This window comes from Genypterus blacodes, unplaced genomic scaffold (assembly GCF_046128005.1).
Source record: "Genypterus blacodes isolate CSIRO-AG114 ecotype Tasmania unplaced genomic scaffold, CSIRO-AGI_Gbla_v1 ptg000040l_1, whole genome shotgun sequence".
NCBI classification, from domain to species: Eukaryota; Metazoa; Chordata; class Actinopteri; order Ophidiiformes; family Ophidiidae; genus Genypterus; species Genypterus blacodes.
In genome coordinates this window covers 2,864,249-2,883,553 of record NW_027466853.1, presented here as the reverse complement: position 1 = coordinate 2,883,553, position 19,305 = coordinate 2,864,249, and the positions used below count along the sequence as shown (strand labels likewise).

The 19,305-nt window shown below is 43.9% G+C and overlaps 2 protein-coding genes across 2 annotated transcripts; both read left to right on the top strand.

The window, feature by feature from the left end:
- The first annotated feature begins 1,678 nt into the window (after positions 1-1,678).
- Positions 1,679-9,144, top strand: LOC142999149 (uncharacterized). The gene is made up of 4 exons (XM_076148591.1): positions 1,679-2,020; positions 3,897-5,660; positions 7,233-7,301; positions 7,960-9,144. The coding sequence occupies exons 1-3, from the start codon at positions 1,933-1,935 to the stop codon at positions 7,295-7,297; spliced, it is 1,917 nt and encodes a 638-aa protein (XP_076004706.1). The 5' UTR covers positions 1,679-1,932; the 3' UTR covers positions 7,298-7,301; positions 7,960-9,144.
- Positions 9,145-10,244: 1,100 nt separating this feature from the next.
- pop1 (POP1 homolog, ribonuclease P/MRP subunit) lies at positions 10,245-18,972 on the top strand. Its single transcript, XM_076148573.1, has 16 exons — positions 10,245-10,361; positions 10,510-10,621; positions 11,337-11,459; positions 11,758-11,933; positions 12,013-12,273; positions 12,523-12,610; positions 12,863-13,041; positions 13,138-13,382; positions 13,478-13,571; positions 13,660-13,768; positions 13,862-13,981; positions 15,452-15,573; positions 15,693-15,884; positions 16,435-16,589; positions 17,149-17,370; positions 17,912-18,972. The coding sequence occupies exons 2-16, from the start codon at positions 10,513-10,515 to the stop codon at positions 18,546-18,548; spliced, it is 2,832 nt and encodes a 943-aa protein (XP_076004688.1). The 5' UTR covers positions 10,245-10,361; positions 10,510-10,512; the 3' UTR covers positions 18,549-18,972.
- The last annotated feature ends 333 nt before the right edge of the window (positions 18,973-19,305 follow it).

The window sequence follows — 19,305 nt, the reverse complement described above, 5'->3', positions numbered from 1 at the left end:
TGCTGTTCACTTAACTGCAAAGGGTACAAAGTGCATCTGGCTGGGGAGGTGAAAAGTATTTACAATTTATAAAACTTATAAAGCATACACCACAGTGTGGTGTATATATGATATAACAGTGACGTGTTGTGTGACATGCTGTGAAGTGTGCACCCTACTATTGCAGTTATCTGAGAACTTCTGCAGGTGGCAGGACTCCAAGCAGAAGGACTCCTGTCAGAGGTGAACAGGAACGGTGATAGACCGTACCCTGTGGGACCCCAGTGTTGCTCACCACAGTGTCGGACACACATCCCTGCAGTCTGACAAACTGTGGCCGACCAGTCAGATAGTCGACTATCCAGGAAACCAGGGGAGCGTCTACTTGCATCGCCGACAGCTTGCTCCCAATCAGAGCAGGTTGGATGGGGTTGAATGCATTGGATAAGTCAAAGAACAAGACTCTCAAAATGCTGTCAGGTCTGTCCAATGGGCATAAGCACGGTGAAGCAGGAAGATGATGACATCCTCTACTCCTAGTTTCGGCTGGTAGGCAAACTGGAGAGGGTCCAGGGACGTTTTGACCAGGGGCCAAAGGAGTGACAGGACCAGCCTCTCCAAGGACTTCATCAGGTGGACGTCAGCGCCACCGGGGCTGCTGGGACGAGACTTTATCGGGACTGGAACCAGGCAGGATATTTTCCACAGCACAGGGACTGAGGGTCAGGTTGAAGATGTACTGCAGCACTCGGCTCAGCTAGGCAGCACATGCTTTCAGGGCGCTTGGGCTGACGCGGTAGGGACCTGCAGCAGCCTTGCCTGGGCGGAGTTTGCACAGCTCTTTCTTAGCTTGCTCTGTTGTGAATGTCGGTGTGCAGTGTGTGGTGGGGGCAGAGATGTTGTAGAGAGCTGGCGTGGGGGTGGAGAGAGTCTGTGTGGTGCTGATATTGGTGGGGGGAGGATAGCAGGTATGGTGTTGTTGTGGAGGAATGTCGGGGGAGGGGAGTCAGAGGCTGGAGGGTTGAGGGAGGTCAATGGTCGCAGAGCTGGGGGAGGGGTGGAAAGTGGGCCTCTCAGAAGAACAGGTCCAACTTGTTGGCCCAATTCCATAGACAAAGCTATCGGACTCAGATCTTCCTGCATTTAAGGATTATTTTACATTCCTATCTCATAACCTTTTTTTTTAGCAATTCTCCTATCTTCCTCTGAGCTGTTCTCTTTCAATCCCCTTTGACTGCTTTGACTTACATCATCTAGCCTGTTTATTCCCTCTCATTGTCCTCTTAGACTAGTCATTAGAGTCCAGTCATCAAAAACCATATCATCATCAACTTCATCTGGTCCTACTACGTGATTCAAATTCCACAAAATATCTTTGATGCATGTAAAGAAAGAACAGTAGTAGTGTAAAGAAAAGCTAAATGGTAAGCAGGAGCTGCTGTGGCTGACTGACACTTATGCATCACCATCTATTACAGAGATTTCAAAGAGTATAAAAACTGCTCAGTCAGTTATACCCAAACAGCATCACTTTCACTAAACAAAACACCAAAGATAAGGCTACTCTGTACTTACTACCACTTGATTCACCAAACATTGCCACAGGGTAAAGGACCAATAGGGGACTCTCCTCTGAAGGGGAGGAGGACCCACACTTGCCTCCTCCTCCTGTACGAATACTTTTGACTGAGCTGGAGGCAGTTAGGGAAAACTCACAAGAACTGTGTCTCCTTAGCTGTTAACATATCAATGTCTAGGGTAAGAAGGCAGGAGGCCATGAAAGAACTCACAGACTGATAAGGGGAGATGATAGTGCCCAGCTACTCCTAACTTACTCTGAAGAGCTGCTAAGGGTCGCAATCTACAGCTTTTGCAAAGAGAAACTTCTGTGAAGTCCTTCTCTGTCTCAGAATTTACAATTTTTCCGCATCTTTGAAATTTGTTCAAGAAAAGATGGGGTGCTCCTCCTCCAGTGCACAGACCATCGATCAGGAGAAGAAACCAAGTACAAAGCCTGAAGAGACAAACGGACATTCAGTGGGTAAGAATTGACCACCAGTGTAAAAATACAACAGTTTAAATCTTCCTACTTGAGTGTCTTGATCTAAGTATAATCTACCTCTGTGCCTTTGTCTTCTATTCATTTGGAAGCTTTTAGATCTAGTTGCTGTAGGACTATGTTGCTTTTCTGCTCTCACTGAGGGAGGCGTGACCGCTGCCGGCTGTACTAGTACACTGTGTGCTTTCTTTCTGTACTCCACTACACTGCAAGCTACTTCACTCATAGTATTCACACAATTGTATCATGTTTAATTAATCACAATAATGGGTCATTATTTGTCTTCATGTTATAATTCTGAGCTTCATAGTTACAAACAGTTTTGTTGATGGAATGAGACCAGAGTGAGAGCTGAATTGCCTGATCAGGTTTGGATCTACTCCCCATTCCACACTGAACTGGGCATTAGAGTTCAACCTAAATCCATATAGTGATACCTGCATACAGCCCATACAGGAACACCCACTAGAAAGTATTTAAAAGTTCATCTTCTGCCAGAGGCAACAGTTGAAACTTGACCTGTGTTCTGTGATTTTCCACACTCACTCACTGCAGCCTAACTCACATTTGAGACCTGGATTTAACAAGGACGATTCTTATCTGAAGTTTCAGGTCCATGATATCAAAGTTTGCATGCAAATATATATTTCAAAACAGAGCTTTATATAACTGTGAATAAGTGAGAGTGTTCTATGACTGCTTCAGTAATTCAAAACTATCAGACATAGTGGAATTTGAAATTGTTCTTTGAAAGAACCCAAAACATTCCATGTTGAGATTAAACAATTTCCCCATTTGAAATAATGTAATGCATGCATTTGCAGGCATGTCCTCTATTAAGTAGGGGAGGTGGGCAATTGCTTTGTTTGGCTTTTGCACATGGACTCTGTGTTCTATGTAGCTGCCCACCATGAGGCTTGACACAGGCCACGATTGTTCATTCATATGTCTGAGATGCTGCCACATGCCTCTATCATGCCAGGCACTGAGTGTTTGAGCTGCCCACTGTACTCAGTGCATCACTCTGCCTCTCACTGCACAATGTACAAATGCTCTGACACTTGCTTTGTATGACGTTAGTATGTTAGAATGCTTGTAAACTTTTATGCTTAATCAAATTGGATGTTTTGGTGCCACTTCTTGTACACTGTAATGTGAGTGAATGGGCGGCAGTTTAAACCATACAGTCTGTTTCTGTGCCAGCTGAATGGCGTTCAGGCATCCAAACAGTGATCCTATCCTATCCCACTCATCCGTCCCCCAACCCTGCCACTGTGTGGACAGGGGGCTCTGTTAACTGTTATCTTTGGCTAGACCCTGTTGACACACGAGTTATCCATGCCTGCAGAGACTGCCTGTCTTTGCCCTGACACGCAAAAGCATGCACGCACGCACGCACGCACGCACGCTGATTACAGCAAAACTGCATGTTGATTAAAGAATTCGGAGATTGATGGACTTCTTCCAAAAATCAACAACAATGTACAAGTTTCTTATCCTGTTACAATCGACCCATGACTTGCATTGTGTGGGTTTCTTGTCAATCAGGTGGGGCAGAAAAGTCCTTCAGGGGTGTATGTATTTTGTATTGTTTGTATGTGATTTGCTTGACACCTGCCTAAGACAAATACTGCTTTCAGTAAATCACATTTCCAACAAAGGAAATGAAAGGTGAATGAAAGCGTTAACATGAATTCTCTGTAGCACATTGGTGGAGTGTCAGTGTTATCTTGAAGGTTGTCCTTTGTTCAAAGAATGATGGGGAATGTCATCTGTCTATTTGATCTCTAAATTCTTTGGACCATTATTATGTAACTTGTCTTAATTCATCATTTGTCCATTTGTCCTTTGATGACAGCTGTGAAAAATGGCCACATTCCAGAAGATGCAGAAACTATTGAGGACCAAATGCAGCTCCCTGTGCAGACTGCCTTATCAGATTACCTCCAGCTAGGAGCCAACGATGAGACAGAGCTCGTGTTAGTGGCTCTGGAGGCCCAGGAGGATCTGGGCTCTGGTGAGGACCTTCTGGCTGATCCTGAACCACTGTCAGAGCCAGAACCTGTTACCTCTGAACAGCCAGCTGCCACAGAAGAATCCTACACTGTACCTGTGACAGCTGTAACAGTGGAGGAGGCTCTGCCCCCGCTGGATGAAGTTGTACCTGTTGAAGATATAGTGGCTGAGACCCCTCCTGCAGCTATAGAGGCTACAGAGGAGGCCCCTGCTATTGAACCCGTAGGAGCAGTGGAGGCTGTTGTAGAGGATATGGCCGATGAGCCAACTGAGGAGCCTCTTGAAGTTGCCACACCAGCTGCTGTCTTGCCAACTTTGCCAGCAGAGACCCCAGTGGCAGTGGCACTAGCAGCTGAGGTTGCTACTGAAGTTACTCACCCAGTGGAGGAAGTAGCCCTGGTTGACAATACTACACCAGTTGTACCATCAATTATGACTGAAGCTCTGGCATCAGAAGATGCTTCAACACCAGGTGAAACCTCAGCACCAGTTGAGGCTCCAGTACAAGGTGAAACTCCAGCACCAAGTGAAACTCCAGCTCCTATTGAAGTCTCTGCACCAGACAAATCTTCACCTGCAGACACACCCTCAGCACCAGTTGAGGCTTTAGTACAAGGTGAAACTCCAGCTTGGAGTGATGTCTCTGCACCAGTTGAAGCTTCACTTGTAGGCACGCCCTCAGCACTGGTGGAGGCTTCAGTACAAGGTGAAACTCCAGCACCAAGTGATACTTCAGCTCTGAGTGAAGTCTTACCTGAAGACACACCCTCAGCACCAGTTGAGGCTTCAGTACAAGGTGAAACTTCAGCTCAGAGTGAAGTCTCTGCACCACTTGAATTTTCACCTGTAGACACACCCTCAGCACTGGTTGAGGTTTCAGTACAAGGTGAAACTCCAGCTCAGAGTGAAGTCTCTGCACCAGTTGAATCTTCACCTGTAGACACACCCTCAGCACTGGTTGAGGTTTCAGTACAAGGTGAAACTCCAGCACCAAGTGATACTTCAGCTCTGAGTGACATCCCATTTGTAGACACACCCTCAGCACTGGTTGTGGCTTCAGTACAAGGTGAAACTTCAGCTCAGAGTGAAGTCTCTGCACCAGTTGAATCTTCACCTGTAGACACACCCTCAGCACTGGTTGAGGTTTCAGCTCCGATTGAAGTCTCTGCACCAGTTGAATCTTCACCTGTAGACACACCCTCAGCACTGGTTGAGGCTTCAGCACCAAGTGAAGCTTCAGCTCCTAAGGAACTCTCTGCACCAGTTGAATCTTCACTTGTAGACACACCCACGGCACTGGTTGAGGCTACGGAGTCTTTAATAGATGTAGCAATTGCTGCAGCAACTATTCCAGAGATGCCACCAATAGCATCTGCGGAAACAGCCCCGCTAGCAGAAGCACCCTGTCCTGCAGAGACCTCCTCAGCCCTAGCTCAAGAAGCTGAAAAAGTCTCAGCTGAGCTAGTCAAGGGTCCTGAAGCTCCAGCATCATTGCCAGCAGTTTCAGAAACCCAAGCAGAAGCTCCTGTGGTTCAGCCCACTCCAGCTGAAGCAAACCCAGCACCCGCCCATGTTGCTGACCCAGCCCCTGAACCCTCAACTGCAGGTATGACACTCAAGCAACACTTGAGCAATGTTTTTAAAGCAATAAAAGTTATTATACTAGCTGAGTTATTGATACAGATGTAGTGGTTCAACGCTGAGCAAACAAGCAGAAAGAGGTAAGTACCTACTGAAAATCCGCAGAAAATGTGTAAATTGGTAAGAAGATCTTGTTTAAAGGATAAATGGTCACACCCAATCAATCTCCTTGTCTGATAACTGAAGCAAAATTGTTTAGCTGGAGTTCATCTTAAAAGCAAACTTCCACATCATCACCTTCTTGGAGGCTTTGGTTACTTATTCAAGGCTAGCAATGACAAATTCTGTGACCCATTCATCCATTCTTGTGATGAACAATCCATATGCATTCTTCTGTCTGCTGCTGTGCTTTGGCTGGAGCTCATAGGATGAACAGGACAGATATTGTCGGTCTTAACAGATGACGCAGTGTGAGACACTGTGAAAACAGACCCACACAGTCAGACCAAGAAATAAAAGCTTTTTTGAGTGTGTTGTTTGTAGCTAAAGCATGTTGTCAGCACAACAGTTCCAGTCATGTCCTTCACACTAAATGTGCTCTATTGTGAAAGGCTACATAATAGCCATGCCCTGCTCCATGCCAATGACTGAAGACAATGTCAATAGACAGCAAGCCTGACTGGACTGCAGTCACCAATCAAATGTGTGCTGTTGACATTGCATGACTAATTCCTAAAAGGAATCATGTAAGTATGAGTTCACCAGTCTTCCGTGCTGGTCATGCAGGCTGCCATGTTGCACAACAGTGACCTATAGAAACCTATGCAGGGCCTTCACTTTTTCACTAGAACATCTTTTCATCATGTCGTGTGTACACTATGTTCCCGGTGTGTCTGGAGTCAGTTGGACACAGAAATTTGCTTCTCCCTGTTTTTGTTTCTAGTGTGCTACTGCACATGTATGAAGTAGCCAACATTTATACAGTACTTACACTTACAATAAAATAAATATTTATTTACTAAACAATAACTAAACAACTATCCTGGTGACCCTAATGACTGATTACTTTATATGGTAGCATCTTTAATAAGCTCAGTTTGTAAAAGTGAGCATTTAGTGGCCAGCTGCCTTTAGCAAACACAGAGCTCCTAGATCCTAATGAGCCTGACACTCAGAGAACACGCTGTACTTTCAGGGCAGACAGATGTGCCTCCAGGCTGCACGTGCAGTAGCTGGCTGGTTTGGAGGAGATATTGCATAACTTAAAGAGCCTCTCTCCCTATAGGATATGAACTGCATGCCACACCAAGAGATATATATATTTATATATATATATTGTGTGTGTGTGTGTGTGTGTGTGTGTGTGTGTGTGTGTGTGTGTGTGTGCACGCACGCAGGTTTAAAAAAAAAAAAAAAAAGGTTTAGCAGAAGCAGATGTTAGTTAATATGCAATGTAAGCTCTTGGCTTTTTCTCTGCAGGGCATCATAGAAGTTTCCTTTGTTTGGCTATGTAAAGTCATATGTCAAACAAAGAATATAATGTAATGTGTGGCTTGAAAGGGAATCCCATGTATTGATTCCTGTGTGTGTACTGCAGTGGTGGCGTCTACAGCAGAGGCCCCTCAGGAAGCAGAGATTGAAAAAGCCAAAAAGGTGGACTGAGCTGGTAAGAGCAGAACCACAACACAGCATAAACCTCCTCCTAACACGACCCCTGAACAGGATCAAACAAAGATATTACATCTAAAAGTTGAAATAGGAAATATAGAATTTGTTCATTAATGTAATATGACATTAAAAGCAACAAGAAAGGCACTTATGCAAGTCACATCTATGTGATTTATGTCTTATCATATAAACATATTACAGGACAAGTGCACTCATTAGCCAAAGTCAGGGTGAGACAAAATGTGTTGCATTCTATAATTATGTTGTCATATTAAACATGTTCATGACATGAGTGTACAACTGAAGAATCAGTATCAACTCAAGCAGTTTCATTTGTGTACCTTCTGTCCAAAAATGTATCCTATGTCCGTTTCTTATCTAGGCATAAATTAACCTTATTTATTCAATTGAGGTTGGTGTATTACTTGTGAAGAAATCGAGGAAAAAAGGATTAGAAAATGTCCTCTCGCAAATGTATGCAATCATTTCTCTGCCGCTGCTTTCTCCTAAGATCCATATCCCGCTTTCTCCAAAAGGTATTCATAACACCAAACAATCAGACACAGGTGACAGAGGTAATACACATGTGAAAGAATATAATTTATGTCCATATGTCTCAGCTCTGTGTCTCTCTGTTGTTACTCTTGCTTGTCTAGGACTAATTTGAGAGCTGTACCAGAGGAGATCAACCAAAGGAATGCCTGTGAAGATTCAAAACTGAAGAAACCTTTCGGATGAGAGGGGAAATGTCTTCAAGCCTTTACCAGCAAATCCAGTTTCCAGAAAGATCAACTTTCCTTGAAAACCAAAGGAATGCAAAAACCCCTCAAAGCTTTGTGTGTAAAGGCCCCTATAGCTAAAACAAGTCAAACCAACAAAACAAATCTATTTTCTCACCAGCACTCACCAAAGTCTAAACAGATTCACATTAATTGTTCAGTTGAGGTCAGTAAAGTCATTTTACCATACATTGAACTGTAAATGCTGCAATATTGTGCTTGGAGCCACACATGTTATGTGTTTGTACCTATGTGTTTGGTTTGAATGAAGATGAATTCTTGGTTCGAGGTCACTGATTCATTCAACTATCACACCATAAATTGCTTCTTTAAGGAATAAAAGCCAAACACTACAACTGTGAATGAAATGATGCAGTAAAGACAGTTAAGAACAGATTTTTAAAGCCAGAATTTATTTTGTGTTTTTCACCTGAATGCATCAGACCTCCACAGGGAAACTGTTTGGAATTTTAAGATTGTCTTAACTGCAATTTCTGCAATAATACTTTTTTTTTCAGTCACCCTTTTAATGTATATTTAATCAATCGGCATGGCAGTGCCAACAGAGTTTAAAGTGAAATAAAACATGGCTTTATGTTTTGAAGGAAGAACAGAATCCTCATGCACATGGGATTAACAGTAACTCTCTGGTGCAGTAATAGGATGAACCTGAACATACCAAGATCACATGCAGATGATCTGGCATGACTAACTGACATGTCATCTTGCCATTACATGAAGCAGGTTTACAGCAGCTGTAGTAGCAGAGATGGACAATATAAAGTTTCCTAGAATGAGGGACCTCCGAGCAGTAAAGAGGCAACATGCAATGATAGATGTGATGTAGATTTGGTTTGATGTTACATGTATAAGTTACTTAACATGGTTAAAAAGTGAAACGTTTTGGGAGACTGAGTTAATTGTATAAAATGTCAGGATGTGGGACGAAATGTTTTTATATGTGATGTCTTTGCATCTATCCAATGTTCATTCTTCTCTTTAATATATTTACTTTCTGAGCTTTATGATTCTTCTTACTTCTTTTCTTCTAACCTTTTAGTGTACAGAATTAATAAATTAAAGTTTTACTCACTAAACTGACTTTTGGTCTTTTTAAAGCCTCTGGTATGACAGCAGTAGCTCATGTTCCATTCTGTTAAATGGCTCCGCTACGGTCACTTAATCATGATTTATTTACCTTTCAGATCGCATTTCCTGTAAGAAATGTAACGAAATGGGTGGAATAAAAACTAAAAATAATCACAACAAGTAATAAAAGTTATGTGATTGTGCTCCTCTGTGGATAAGAGATGAGATCCGCATGTTACATGTAAGTTATGCTTAGCAAGTCCTACTGTACATTTACTGTATACACGCCTGAAAGAGATGTAGTTATGAACTGTGGTGACGCCCAGTGGACAGACTTTGAATTGCAAATGTTTCTACTTGCAAGTTACTTCTGTAAGGCTTGAATGGTCAGTCAAAATGAAACTCTCTACCGTCAGTAGGAACAAACTACAAATAAATTGTTCCGATTTGTCCACAATTTATCTGCACACGTCTTAATCCCAGATCAGTTCATATGAAATTCGTTTATCAATATTTGACCCTGTAACTTGACATTCCATTGCATGGACGGTTCATTTGTGCGGAAGTTGATTTGGGCCAAAGATGAGTTCTGAATTCACTCTGACTTTATTTACAATAAATTCTTTCATCTCAGAACTCTTCATTAGACCCTGTTCCGCTGTCGTCATTTTGCAATCGACATTTCATTTCTGTTTCCTCAGAGCTTTTGACGTGTTGATTATACTCCTTATGATTGCTGCGATTGAAGTGATTAAACAGAATCAAAACAAGTGAATGAGCGCCACAGTGAGTTTAAACTTTGCACTTGAAACTCATAAACTGCAGGACTTTTTTTTTTTTTTTTTTTTTACCGTAGAAGGCGCTGTAGACGCGCAATACATGTTTAATACGTAGCGTTTTTTCCTCCCAGTAATGATATATCGAATACTCCATGATGCGGAAGATGGAAAATCAAATCATATATTAGGTACACACAAAATAACCCCTTTAAACAAATTCTATTTCGCCAGTTCGTGATTGAATAATGTTAGGTTGCGCCAGTACTCTACATATCCCATGAACACTACAAAGCCGGAAGCAGACAAATAGTCAACTAACGTGAAGACAACTCACATGGTAGCAAATGGTAGCTAGCAGAAAAATGAAAGGAAACTACATTTGACGTTACAGTAATGCCATAAAATCCCAAGGTGAATGTATGATATGTCTTGTACATCCATTGTTTACTAATGCTTCGGATTTTTTTTTAATGGCGTGTCGAGCATGTTAGCCAACTGCTAAGTTGTAAATGCGGTTATCAGTTGATGATGAATGATGATGATTTTTTTTTGACTTCAGGAAATGTCTGCAGCTAAACATAAGATGCGAGAGAAGCGGATGAGGAACCAGCCCGTCAGTGTGCAGTATCCATCATCTCCCCAGAATGTGGAGAGGCAGCCGCGGAATGGAGGTGCGACCTTCTTCTCCTGGTTTATCTGCTCTGGTTGAGTATGATCTGTTCTGTTCTCATACAGCGTGGTCATATCTGAGCCTGTGATAGTGACAACTTTTCTTAAAGGAGAGACAAAAATGTCGCCCAGTTTTTCTCTGAACAGAGAGATTTAGATTCTTGTTCAGAGGAAAACTGGGCAATCTGTTTATCGCTCCTCTCTGTAGGACCCACTCCACTGATGATCAGCTGTTAATTTCTTCAATGCGATGCTTGCCATGGAAACACAATTGCAAGAGCTACAGTAACACGTTATTAGCTTTTTCCCATGGGCCTGAATTATTTCTCTGCAAAGCTTTCAAGCTGTTTCCCCATTATGCTGACAGACACAACAACAGAGTGCCTCCCTTTACAATGTGTGTAGGTAAACATGTACACAGGCACCCTTGAACATGCAACACGTGGCATAGACATTATAGAAACTCTATTGGCATAGTACAAATGGTCAGCTGCCACCCAGCTGTCAGTCAGAGTAGGACAGGGACACATGGGGTCCAGAGGGAATAACTGCTGTGACTGATGAACATGAGCTATCGCACCATTGGATGTATGTGTTTGAGGCCGAGAAAGATTATGACGCAGTAATAGGAAGTAAGAGATGTAAACGTTCACAGTTACATGGCGATGGGTGGAGGGTAACCCGGAGGAGGAGTAATGATGAGTGATCTGTTGATAGGTCGAGGCAACGATGGTCCGTCTACACCGAGGCAGAAAAGTCCGCAGCGCCAGGGCGAATGGGTCCGTGGCTACCAGAGAGATGGAGGGGGCTATGCCAAGGAGATACCCAAGCAAATCACTGGTAATGACGTCACCTGACTCATGCAAACATAGGCCTTACTGCAGTCTAAAAGAGGAGTTCTGTATTGATTAATTACATAATTACCCAGTTAGACGTCCTGATGGCATGGGGGCTTTCATCCTATGACAATAATATGTGTATATAGATTATTTTAGCTCCTTTGACATCAGTGTGCCTCACCCTTAAAAACAGTTAAGCCAGTGGTGAAGGTTTCAATGTCAGAAAGTTCTTCTGCAGTGTCACGGGCAATGGCAACTTCAGCCCCTTCTGCCTTCTGCCCTTGTCCTCTCCTACACAGCTGTAGTCTTTGCGAGGACCAGGGCGGCAGAGGTAAAGGCTATGATGAAAGCTGTTGCAAAGACCACCGGAAGTAACCACGTGTTCGGAGCCCTGCCAAAACATATGAGGAGACGGGCCATGAGCCATAACACCAAACGGCTGCCTCGCAGGCTGAGGGAGGTGGCCAACAGGATGGTAAAGATAAACTGAATCATCTGTTGTCTTCAACCATTCTATCCTCCATGACATTTCCCTTGCTCTCCTTCTCCTCCAGCGAGACAAGAGCCTCACGGCCGGTCCCAAGAAGAAAAAGGAGCCGGTCAAGAGCAAGAGCCGCAAGGCCCGCCGTCGCCATGGAAACGTGCTGCTGGAGTTCAATCGCCGCCAGAGGAAGAACGTGTGGCTGGAGACACATATTTGGCATGCCAAGCGCTTCCACATGGTGAAGAAGTGGGGCTACTGTCTTGGGGACAGACCCACTTATAAATGCTATCGCCCGTGCTACAGGGCCATGAGCTCTCACTGTCTGCTGCAGGTACAGAACCAGGGGCGACCGGGGGTTGGTATTCAGAGGTGTCAACATGGACAATACTCCAGACCAAATACACAAACTAGAAGTAGCAGTGTAGTAGTAGTAGTTTTTGTAGTGTAATAGTAATTGTAGTGTAGTTTGTATTTTGATTGTGTAGGTTTACCCAGCAAAGTTGCCACTGTGAGTCACTCTATAGATTCAGGATTGTTCAGCATTGAAATGAGCTCGACCTATTTGTTTATCTTCACACAGGACCTTTCTTATTATTGCTGCATAGAGTTACAGGGAGAGGAAGAGCGGCTTCTGAGCTCTCTCAAACAGCTGACGAGCAAGGAGGCAGGTGAGAACCACTGATGCATTATTGATCAAACTCAAGTCAACAGCGGTCTGAGTACATGGAATTACCAAAAACACAAACAGCTGCCATTAGCTCCAATGTCTAATAGTGTGAGGAGTGCTCCAAAGTATTGTTATGGTTGTAAAACACATCTGCCCATGGAGGCGTTAGGTTACATTCCAACGACCTCCAAAATAGGCTGATAGAATGCAGCTGTTTGTTTTATTCTGACTTCTAAACAATGTTTATTCACAGGTCCTACATTTGCTGCAGCCCTGTGTCTGTCAGGACAAAGACAGGGCAGTGTGGTGGTGTATAGAGCGGGACAGTACCCCTCTCAACCCCTAGGCCCGGTCACCTTCCTCTGGAGACCCCGGACACTTGGCTCAACCTGCAGGCAGTTATGGATCTGGGTTCATCCCACTCTCAAACAGGTGAGCTTGGTTTTACTGGTTGGTCTTTGGTAAGACAAAGGTGTCATTGCTACTACAAATATAATCAAAGTTGACTTGGTTGTGCACTTGATCCAGGAACTCCTCCCTGAGTTGCAAAGTGTGTGCCAGTGTTGTGAGGCTGTGCCAGAGAGTGGCCCCACCCCAGAACCAGAGCTCAAACCTGAACTGATGCCACAGATCAAGAAGACCTCTCAAACTAAGAGAAAGCGTAGCTCTCAGGATGGCATTGGACCTCCAACCAAGAGGCTCCTGGGAGATGGAACAAGATGTCCCACCACCCCAGTCACCTGGAAGTCTAGCTCCACAGGAATAGTGATAAAGTTAGTGTCTTAGATTCATGATGACTGATCAAACATTGACTTGTCTTCATACTTGTCTTTGAATGGTTTGTTTTCCCCTTATGGCTCTGTTACAGTGATCTCACAATGGAGATTATACGCTATCGCCTGATTGGACCACAGTCCCACTCTGTACTGACGGAAACGTTGGAAGCTGCCACAGACTGTGATGTAAGAATTGTTTTATGAACATAGAGAGAGAGAGAGAGACACCAAGCATACCTGTCACTCACACTGAAAGAACTCTATTTGTTTTTAGTCAGTTAGCAAATCCCAAACATCGTCACTGTGGTGGCCTGAGCACTGCAAGGATGAAGGCAAGTTAAAGCTTCATCACCATCAAACCGACGTCTTCAACATATTAAAAGGTTTGCTATTTATTCTCCTGAGTTGGTTTTGGAGCTTTGGGCCTTGAGTCATCTGGTTGGGTGTCTATGTCCATGATTGTGTTTCCTCTACAGGCATCTACTCTACTGGAGAGCTCCCCCCAGGCATGGTGCTGGGTCTGACTGTAGATGACCCCAGGCTCACTTTACCAGCAAAAAGGACTAAAGCTCTGCCCAACATCAACCAGGCACAAGGTAAAATGGGATCCAGCTGACAGTGGAAGTTATTTTACGGACAAACGGCACAGGAGAACCATAGGAGCTTTCTTCAATTTCAATTCAATGACTGTTTAACTAAGACAAATAGTCTGTATTCATATCGGGTTGTTTGTGGCCCTGGGGTTGGTTCAGTGAGTACTCCTCTGGTTCTGTGCTCCGGGGGAGCTTCTGCCTGGCCATGCAGATGTCCCAGGTTCGAATCCTGGCAGGACCCTGTACTCCAAACGCAGCCTCAGTGGCAGACATCAGCTGATTTACTGATGAGTAGGAGGCAATTTAAGATTTTAAGTCTCAAGTTGCATTCAACCCTGGGCCTTGCAGCTCTAGTTGTCATAGAACTCCTGATATGTGTTACAATTAAAATAAGGCCAAGGAAGGCTAAAGGAAACCAATCACAGCAGTTAGTAATCAGGAATGCAAGTCTTCAAATCTTCCCACATTGCGGTATTTGCATGTATATCTAAAGACATCTGTAGTGCCATTTGACTGTATTGACCTCATATCAGGTGGGGGCGGGGCTCATTTTCCACATTAATGCTGCTCTGTGATTCATTCATCTAAAATACAGTTATATTTGGGATATATAAATCAACAGTACTGCTTCATTAGGGCTCCAAGCTAATTAATAATGAACCATAATCTGAAGTGATATTTTCAATCAAGGTGTTTAGGTCACACAAATGGTGATATACAATCTGGGGAAATAAAAAATGGGTTCGCTTAAAAGATAATGTACTTATGTTGGGGTTAAGATGTTAAATACAACAAGTAGAAAAGTGAATTCAATAAAATCTCAGCCATAAATCTGTGTCTGAAAAGCTGTGATTTGAACGACTACAGTAATGGTCCAGCATTTATATTTCCATTAAATACATCACTATACTGTACAGTCTTGTATACAGTATTTGAAAACTTGGGCCATTTCACTAGAATTTAGAACACAATTCTGAATGACTATTATTACAAATCAATTAATTGATGATTGATTGATTTGATTAAATATCCATGCAATCAAACATCTATAAAGAGCCATCATTCTCCGAGCTGATTCACCATCACCTGTATTTGCATTATAAGAGTGAATCCATGCCAGAAGATTATCAACTGCTGGAGATTGCAAATGACCGTGGCCTTAAAAGTTTCAGACAACACCTCTGTGGTGTTCTGGATTTAAAAACAAGCCTGAATATCCTGAGATCCCCAGAAAAGCTCTGAAAACCCTGCTTCCATTTACATCCTGTCTTTGTGCAGCGGGGTTTCTGCAGTGACTGAGTGAGTGAGTAGACGGGACATAAAGTGCAACAAGTAAACATCTGCAGTAGCTGTAGGTAGTAGTAGTAGTGTAGGGCTGTCACTCAATCAGCTTCAACCTCCGCCACTGTAACAGCTGACCACTTGTTCTTGAGTATGCCATGGATGTGTATGTGTGTGTTTGTGTGTTTCCAGAGGTCGATGAGGGCAAGAGGAGGGGCCTGATGTTGGGAGGGGTTCCAGAACACTGCTGTCAGAGTTCCCTGTGGGAGCAGTCTGTTCGCGACAATGTCACTCATAATAAGATCTCAGAGCAGGTAGCTTCTTATGTCCTCACTCTTATTACATCATCAGTGGCATTGTACTATGCCATTTTGTTAATATTCCACTTTGGACACTTTTCATTGGCTCATTTAGAACATTTCATTGTCCACAGGTGTTGAACCGTATGAGGAGCGAGGTCCTGGTGCCGGGCTCCAGGCTAAGCCCGACGCCTCCGCAGGGCAGAGTCCCGCTCCTGCTGGTCCAACAACCTGGGAAGCAGGTGGGACATGAGATGGGCTCCTGGGGCGCTGGATGGGACCTGCTTCTTCCCAAAGGCTGGGGTATGGCCTTCTGGGTCCCACTGGTGGGTAGCTTTGAAGAAATGTGTTTGTATTCATTTTTATGCAGACAATTACTGTTATTACTAAGGGGTCTAATGCCATTTGTAATAATTGTCGAGTCATCAACGTGGTCTTTGATCTCAATCCTGTGTACTTTAATCTGAAAGTAAAAATTCCAACCAAATTCCCGACTATGTCGCAGGAAAACAGGAGTCAAGTGATCATGATAGCCATGTTATGAGATTAAAGAGAAGGAGGAGGTGTTAGGAGCTAAGGAACTCTTTTTAAATCACATATTACCCATAACAACCCTAATGAAACTATTAAATGAGTGTCACACAAGAACAAAGCTTTGGATGACCCAGCTTTGGTACAGGTGTATGCACTGAATCTATAATGCTGGGGAAAGGGTGGTGACACATCCATGCTGTATAGTTTGGATAAATGAAACTGATTTTCTGGTCAATTTTGTTTGCGCAAGCACTGAAAAAGTGAAAATATGATTTGAGCTGCAGAGTTGGACAGGGAAGGCCCCTGGTTTGTTCCTTTCTACCTTGTGTGTCCCTCTGCCAGGTCTACAGAGGAGTTCGCATTGGTGGGTTGAATATGAGTCTTAAACATACTCAGAATAAAGGAGCACCCCATTTCCCCCACGACTACCCAGACTGTCCTGCAGGGGCGTGTTTCCAGGAGGAGCAGGAGGCGGAGCTCCTGGACAAGTTCAAAAGGTCAGCGGCTCACTGAGCAGAATGAAGACCAGGCCAACAAGAGCCCAAGACTCTTCGGCACTCTTTGTTTGTGTCAACTGAGGGATAGATGTCACTATAGCCAATGGTATATAAGGGAAACAAAAGAAATTAGCTTTAGCATAACTAGCCTGAGAGCTGCTGATATAAACACTGTGTAGTTTCGATGTACAGTATACAGTACGTAAAGAATCCATCTTGGGAAGAAGAAGATGATGATTTCATTCTCATTTCCCCACTGACATTTAAATGTGTTCTTTCAAAAGTTCTTCATATTAGTTCCGATTGTGTCCCAAGTTGTAAAAGTAGCCTTGTGGATATACAGAGATATTATTCAGTACACAGCCAAAATAAGTGAAGCTGTCAGTGGATGTAGGGGTTTGATGGAGACTCCTAAGCACTCCAAAGCTCTGACCCCAGTTCATGTCAGTCCTGCTCTCAGCCCCTCTAATCTGCTGCTCTACATTCAGGATCTGTCCATACATTGACAGGGTTACCCCAGCAGTTTGACAGGGGTTTGACAGTCTGACCTCTCTCGTAGGCGCCCACCTGCCAAAAGGACCAATTACATAAAGCATGGCTGTCTGGCTCCATTCTGTTGCCCCTGGCAACAGCTGGCTGAGGAGTGGGAGCTTATCATGAGGGAAGACGGAGAGGAGGGAACAGGACAGGGCCAGACCCAAACTACACAGATGGAAGTAGAAGTGACATCACAGCAAGATGCCACCATGACGATGTCACAGAGCAGCTTCACTGTGCTGAGGTAAGGTATCTGTTCAGTTTATGTGTTCATATTATTCAAACAGATGGATTCTTTTGCTATCCATATTTTTTCATCAGTGTGCTACACAAGTCTGACTGTGTACACCTCAGTAAGCACAACCAGCACACGTTTGCTCAGAGGTCCCTCAGACGACATCATTCTGCACATCTAAGGCACATTTCAGCAATATTCTGTTTTCTAAGTGTCACTGAGCATAAATCTTCATTGTTTGGTGCCTTTGGCTGCAGTAATCACTTGGTCTTCTTAGGTCTTCTCCAGTCTACCTCCCTTTTGGTGCCCATAGCAACAAAGTACATCCAAAATTGCAGCAATTCATCACAGATGAAGTGGGGGGGGGGGGGAGAGAGTTGCATCTCTCCTCATAAATACATCAACCTGCTTGGTGTCATGACGACTTGATGAGATAAAAATTGTATTTATGTCCATTGGCTGCATTTTTGATTTTGGCTGTGGTCTCTTGGTGGGTTCATCCATATGAGAATGTGAGTTATTCTGTTGGTTTTGTCTTTATATTTTTCAGAAACAGGAAGTGTCTGAGGTTGCTCTCTGGGTGGTGCAGACCCACTTCATCTAAAGGTCAAAGGGCGCGGCAGGTCAGTGATGTACCAGCTCTCGATCGCTCAGCGGTGACATCAGTTCTCACCTCTCATGGGAAAAGTCTGGTCTGGCTTCATTTATCATTGCTGGCAAAGGGCAAACCAGAGCTCCACGCTCTCATCTGTGTGCCAACAGCAGAGGACCTGAAGCAGCTGAAGCCTAGTGGCAACAGCCCACATGAGCCCCCCCACAAAGATCACTTCAAAAGCGGAATAAAACACTGCAAGAAAGGCTCCAGGAAAGCTGCCACACCTCCTTCCTATTCTACCTCTGACCCAGACCTCACTCCATCTAAAGACCCTGAATCAGATCCTATCCTCGGGCTGTGGCCTAACCCCCTGCCCAGTGTCACCTCTCACTGCTCCCGGGTGACACTAGGCTGGGTGACCCAGGGTGACTTCTCTCTGTCCACTGGCTGTGGAGAGGCTCTGGGCTTTGTTAGCCTTGCTGGTCTCCTTCACACCCTCCTCCAGCAGCCAGTGGAATATAGAGGTATAGTGCTGCTACGGAACCCCAACTCACTTCATTATCGCTTTGCTAAAATCAATATAGAGGTCTGATGAAGCTCCTTGGCCCTAATTAAGAGTTCCTAAAAGCAGTGAGGTATAATAGTTGTATTGTGATAAACAGTTGATGCCTAAACTCATTCATTAATCTGACACCAAAGCCTTGAATCGTTCCATCATGTGCTCTACATTGTCTGTTGGGAGGCTTTGACCTGTGCTTCAAGGTGCCTGGTAGTGAAGGCCAACAACATTCAGCTGTGCATCTTCTCTGAGACCAAACATCCTTGTTTCTTTGAATTACATTTTTTTTTCCACATGAACCTTTCCATCACAGAGGAAGTTTGTTCATGCTGAGAGCTTTTATGTTCATTGCTTTATTTTACTATAAATCCAATTGATGAGCTTCAATTAGTGACACATTTCTGTTTAACTGCTTCAGCATTGAAGACTTGTGTGAATGCTAATAAAACACTAGATGCTGCACTTCATGGACTGGGCATTCTTTTAACAATTAGATTCAACTTTACCTGTGGGGAATGCGACTGCGCTGTGAAATTTGCACTGCGATTGAACACAAAACTTTTGTTGACGGGGGGGGGGGGGGGGGGGGAGTAATTTGCGCTACGATCTGTTGGTCTGTCTCTCGGGCGGGATCAACGAAGTGAAGGTCAGAAATTGACTTTGAAATTAACCATCAAACCATTATACCTAACTTAAACTAGTTGAATTCACCTTTCAACTTGCATGAACACAAACCAAGCTGACTGATCATCTTTCTCTAACAAAAGGGGGCACTAGTGCACCTGCTTTG

Excerpts from the sequence above, each read along its gene's own strand:
- LOC142999149 (XM_076148591.1), top strand. The coding sequence starts at position 1,933 with ATGGGGTGCTCCTCCTCCAGTGCACAGACCATCGATCAGGAGAAGAAA. Across the intron at positions 2,021-3,896 it reads GACAAACGGACATTCAGTGG|CTGTGAAAAATGGCCACATT; the intron begins GTAAGAATTGAC and ends CTTTGATGACAG. Across the intron at positions 5,661-7,232 it reads CCCTGAACCCTCAACTGCAG|TGGTGGCGTCTACAGCAGAG; the intron begins GTATGACACTCA and ends TGTGTACTGCAG.
- pop1 (XM_076148573.1), top strand. The coding sequence starts at position 10,513 with ATGTCTGCAGCTAAACATAAGATGCGAGAGAAGCGGATGAGGAACCAG. Across the intron at positions 12,274-12,522 it reads GCTCTCACTGTCTGCTGCAG|GACCTTTCTTATTATTGCTG; the intron begins GTACAGAACCAG and ends ATCTTCACACAG. Across the intron at positions 13,383-13,477 it reads TCCACAGGAATAGTGATAAA|TGATCTCACAATGGAGATTA; the intron begins GTTAGTGTCTTA and ends GCTCTGTTACAG.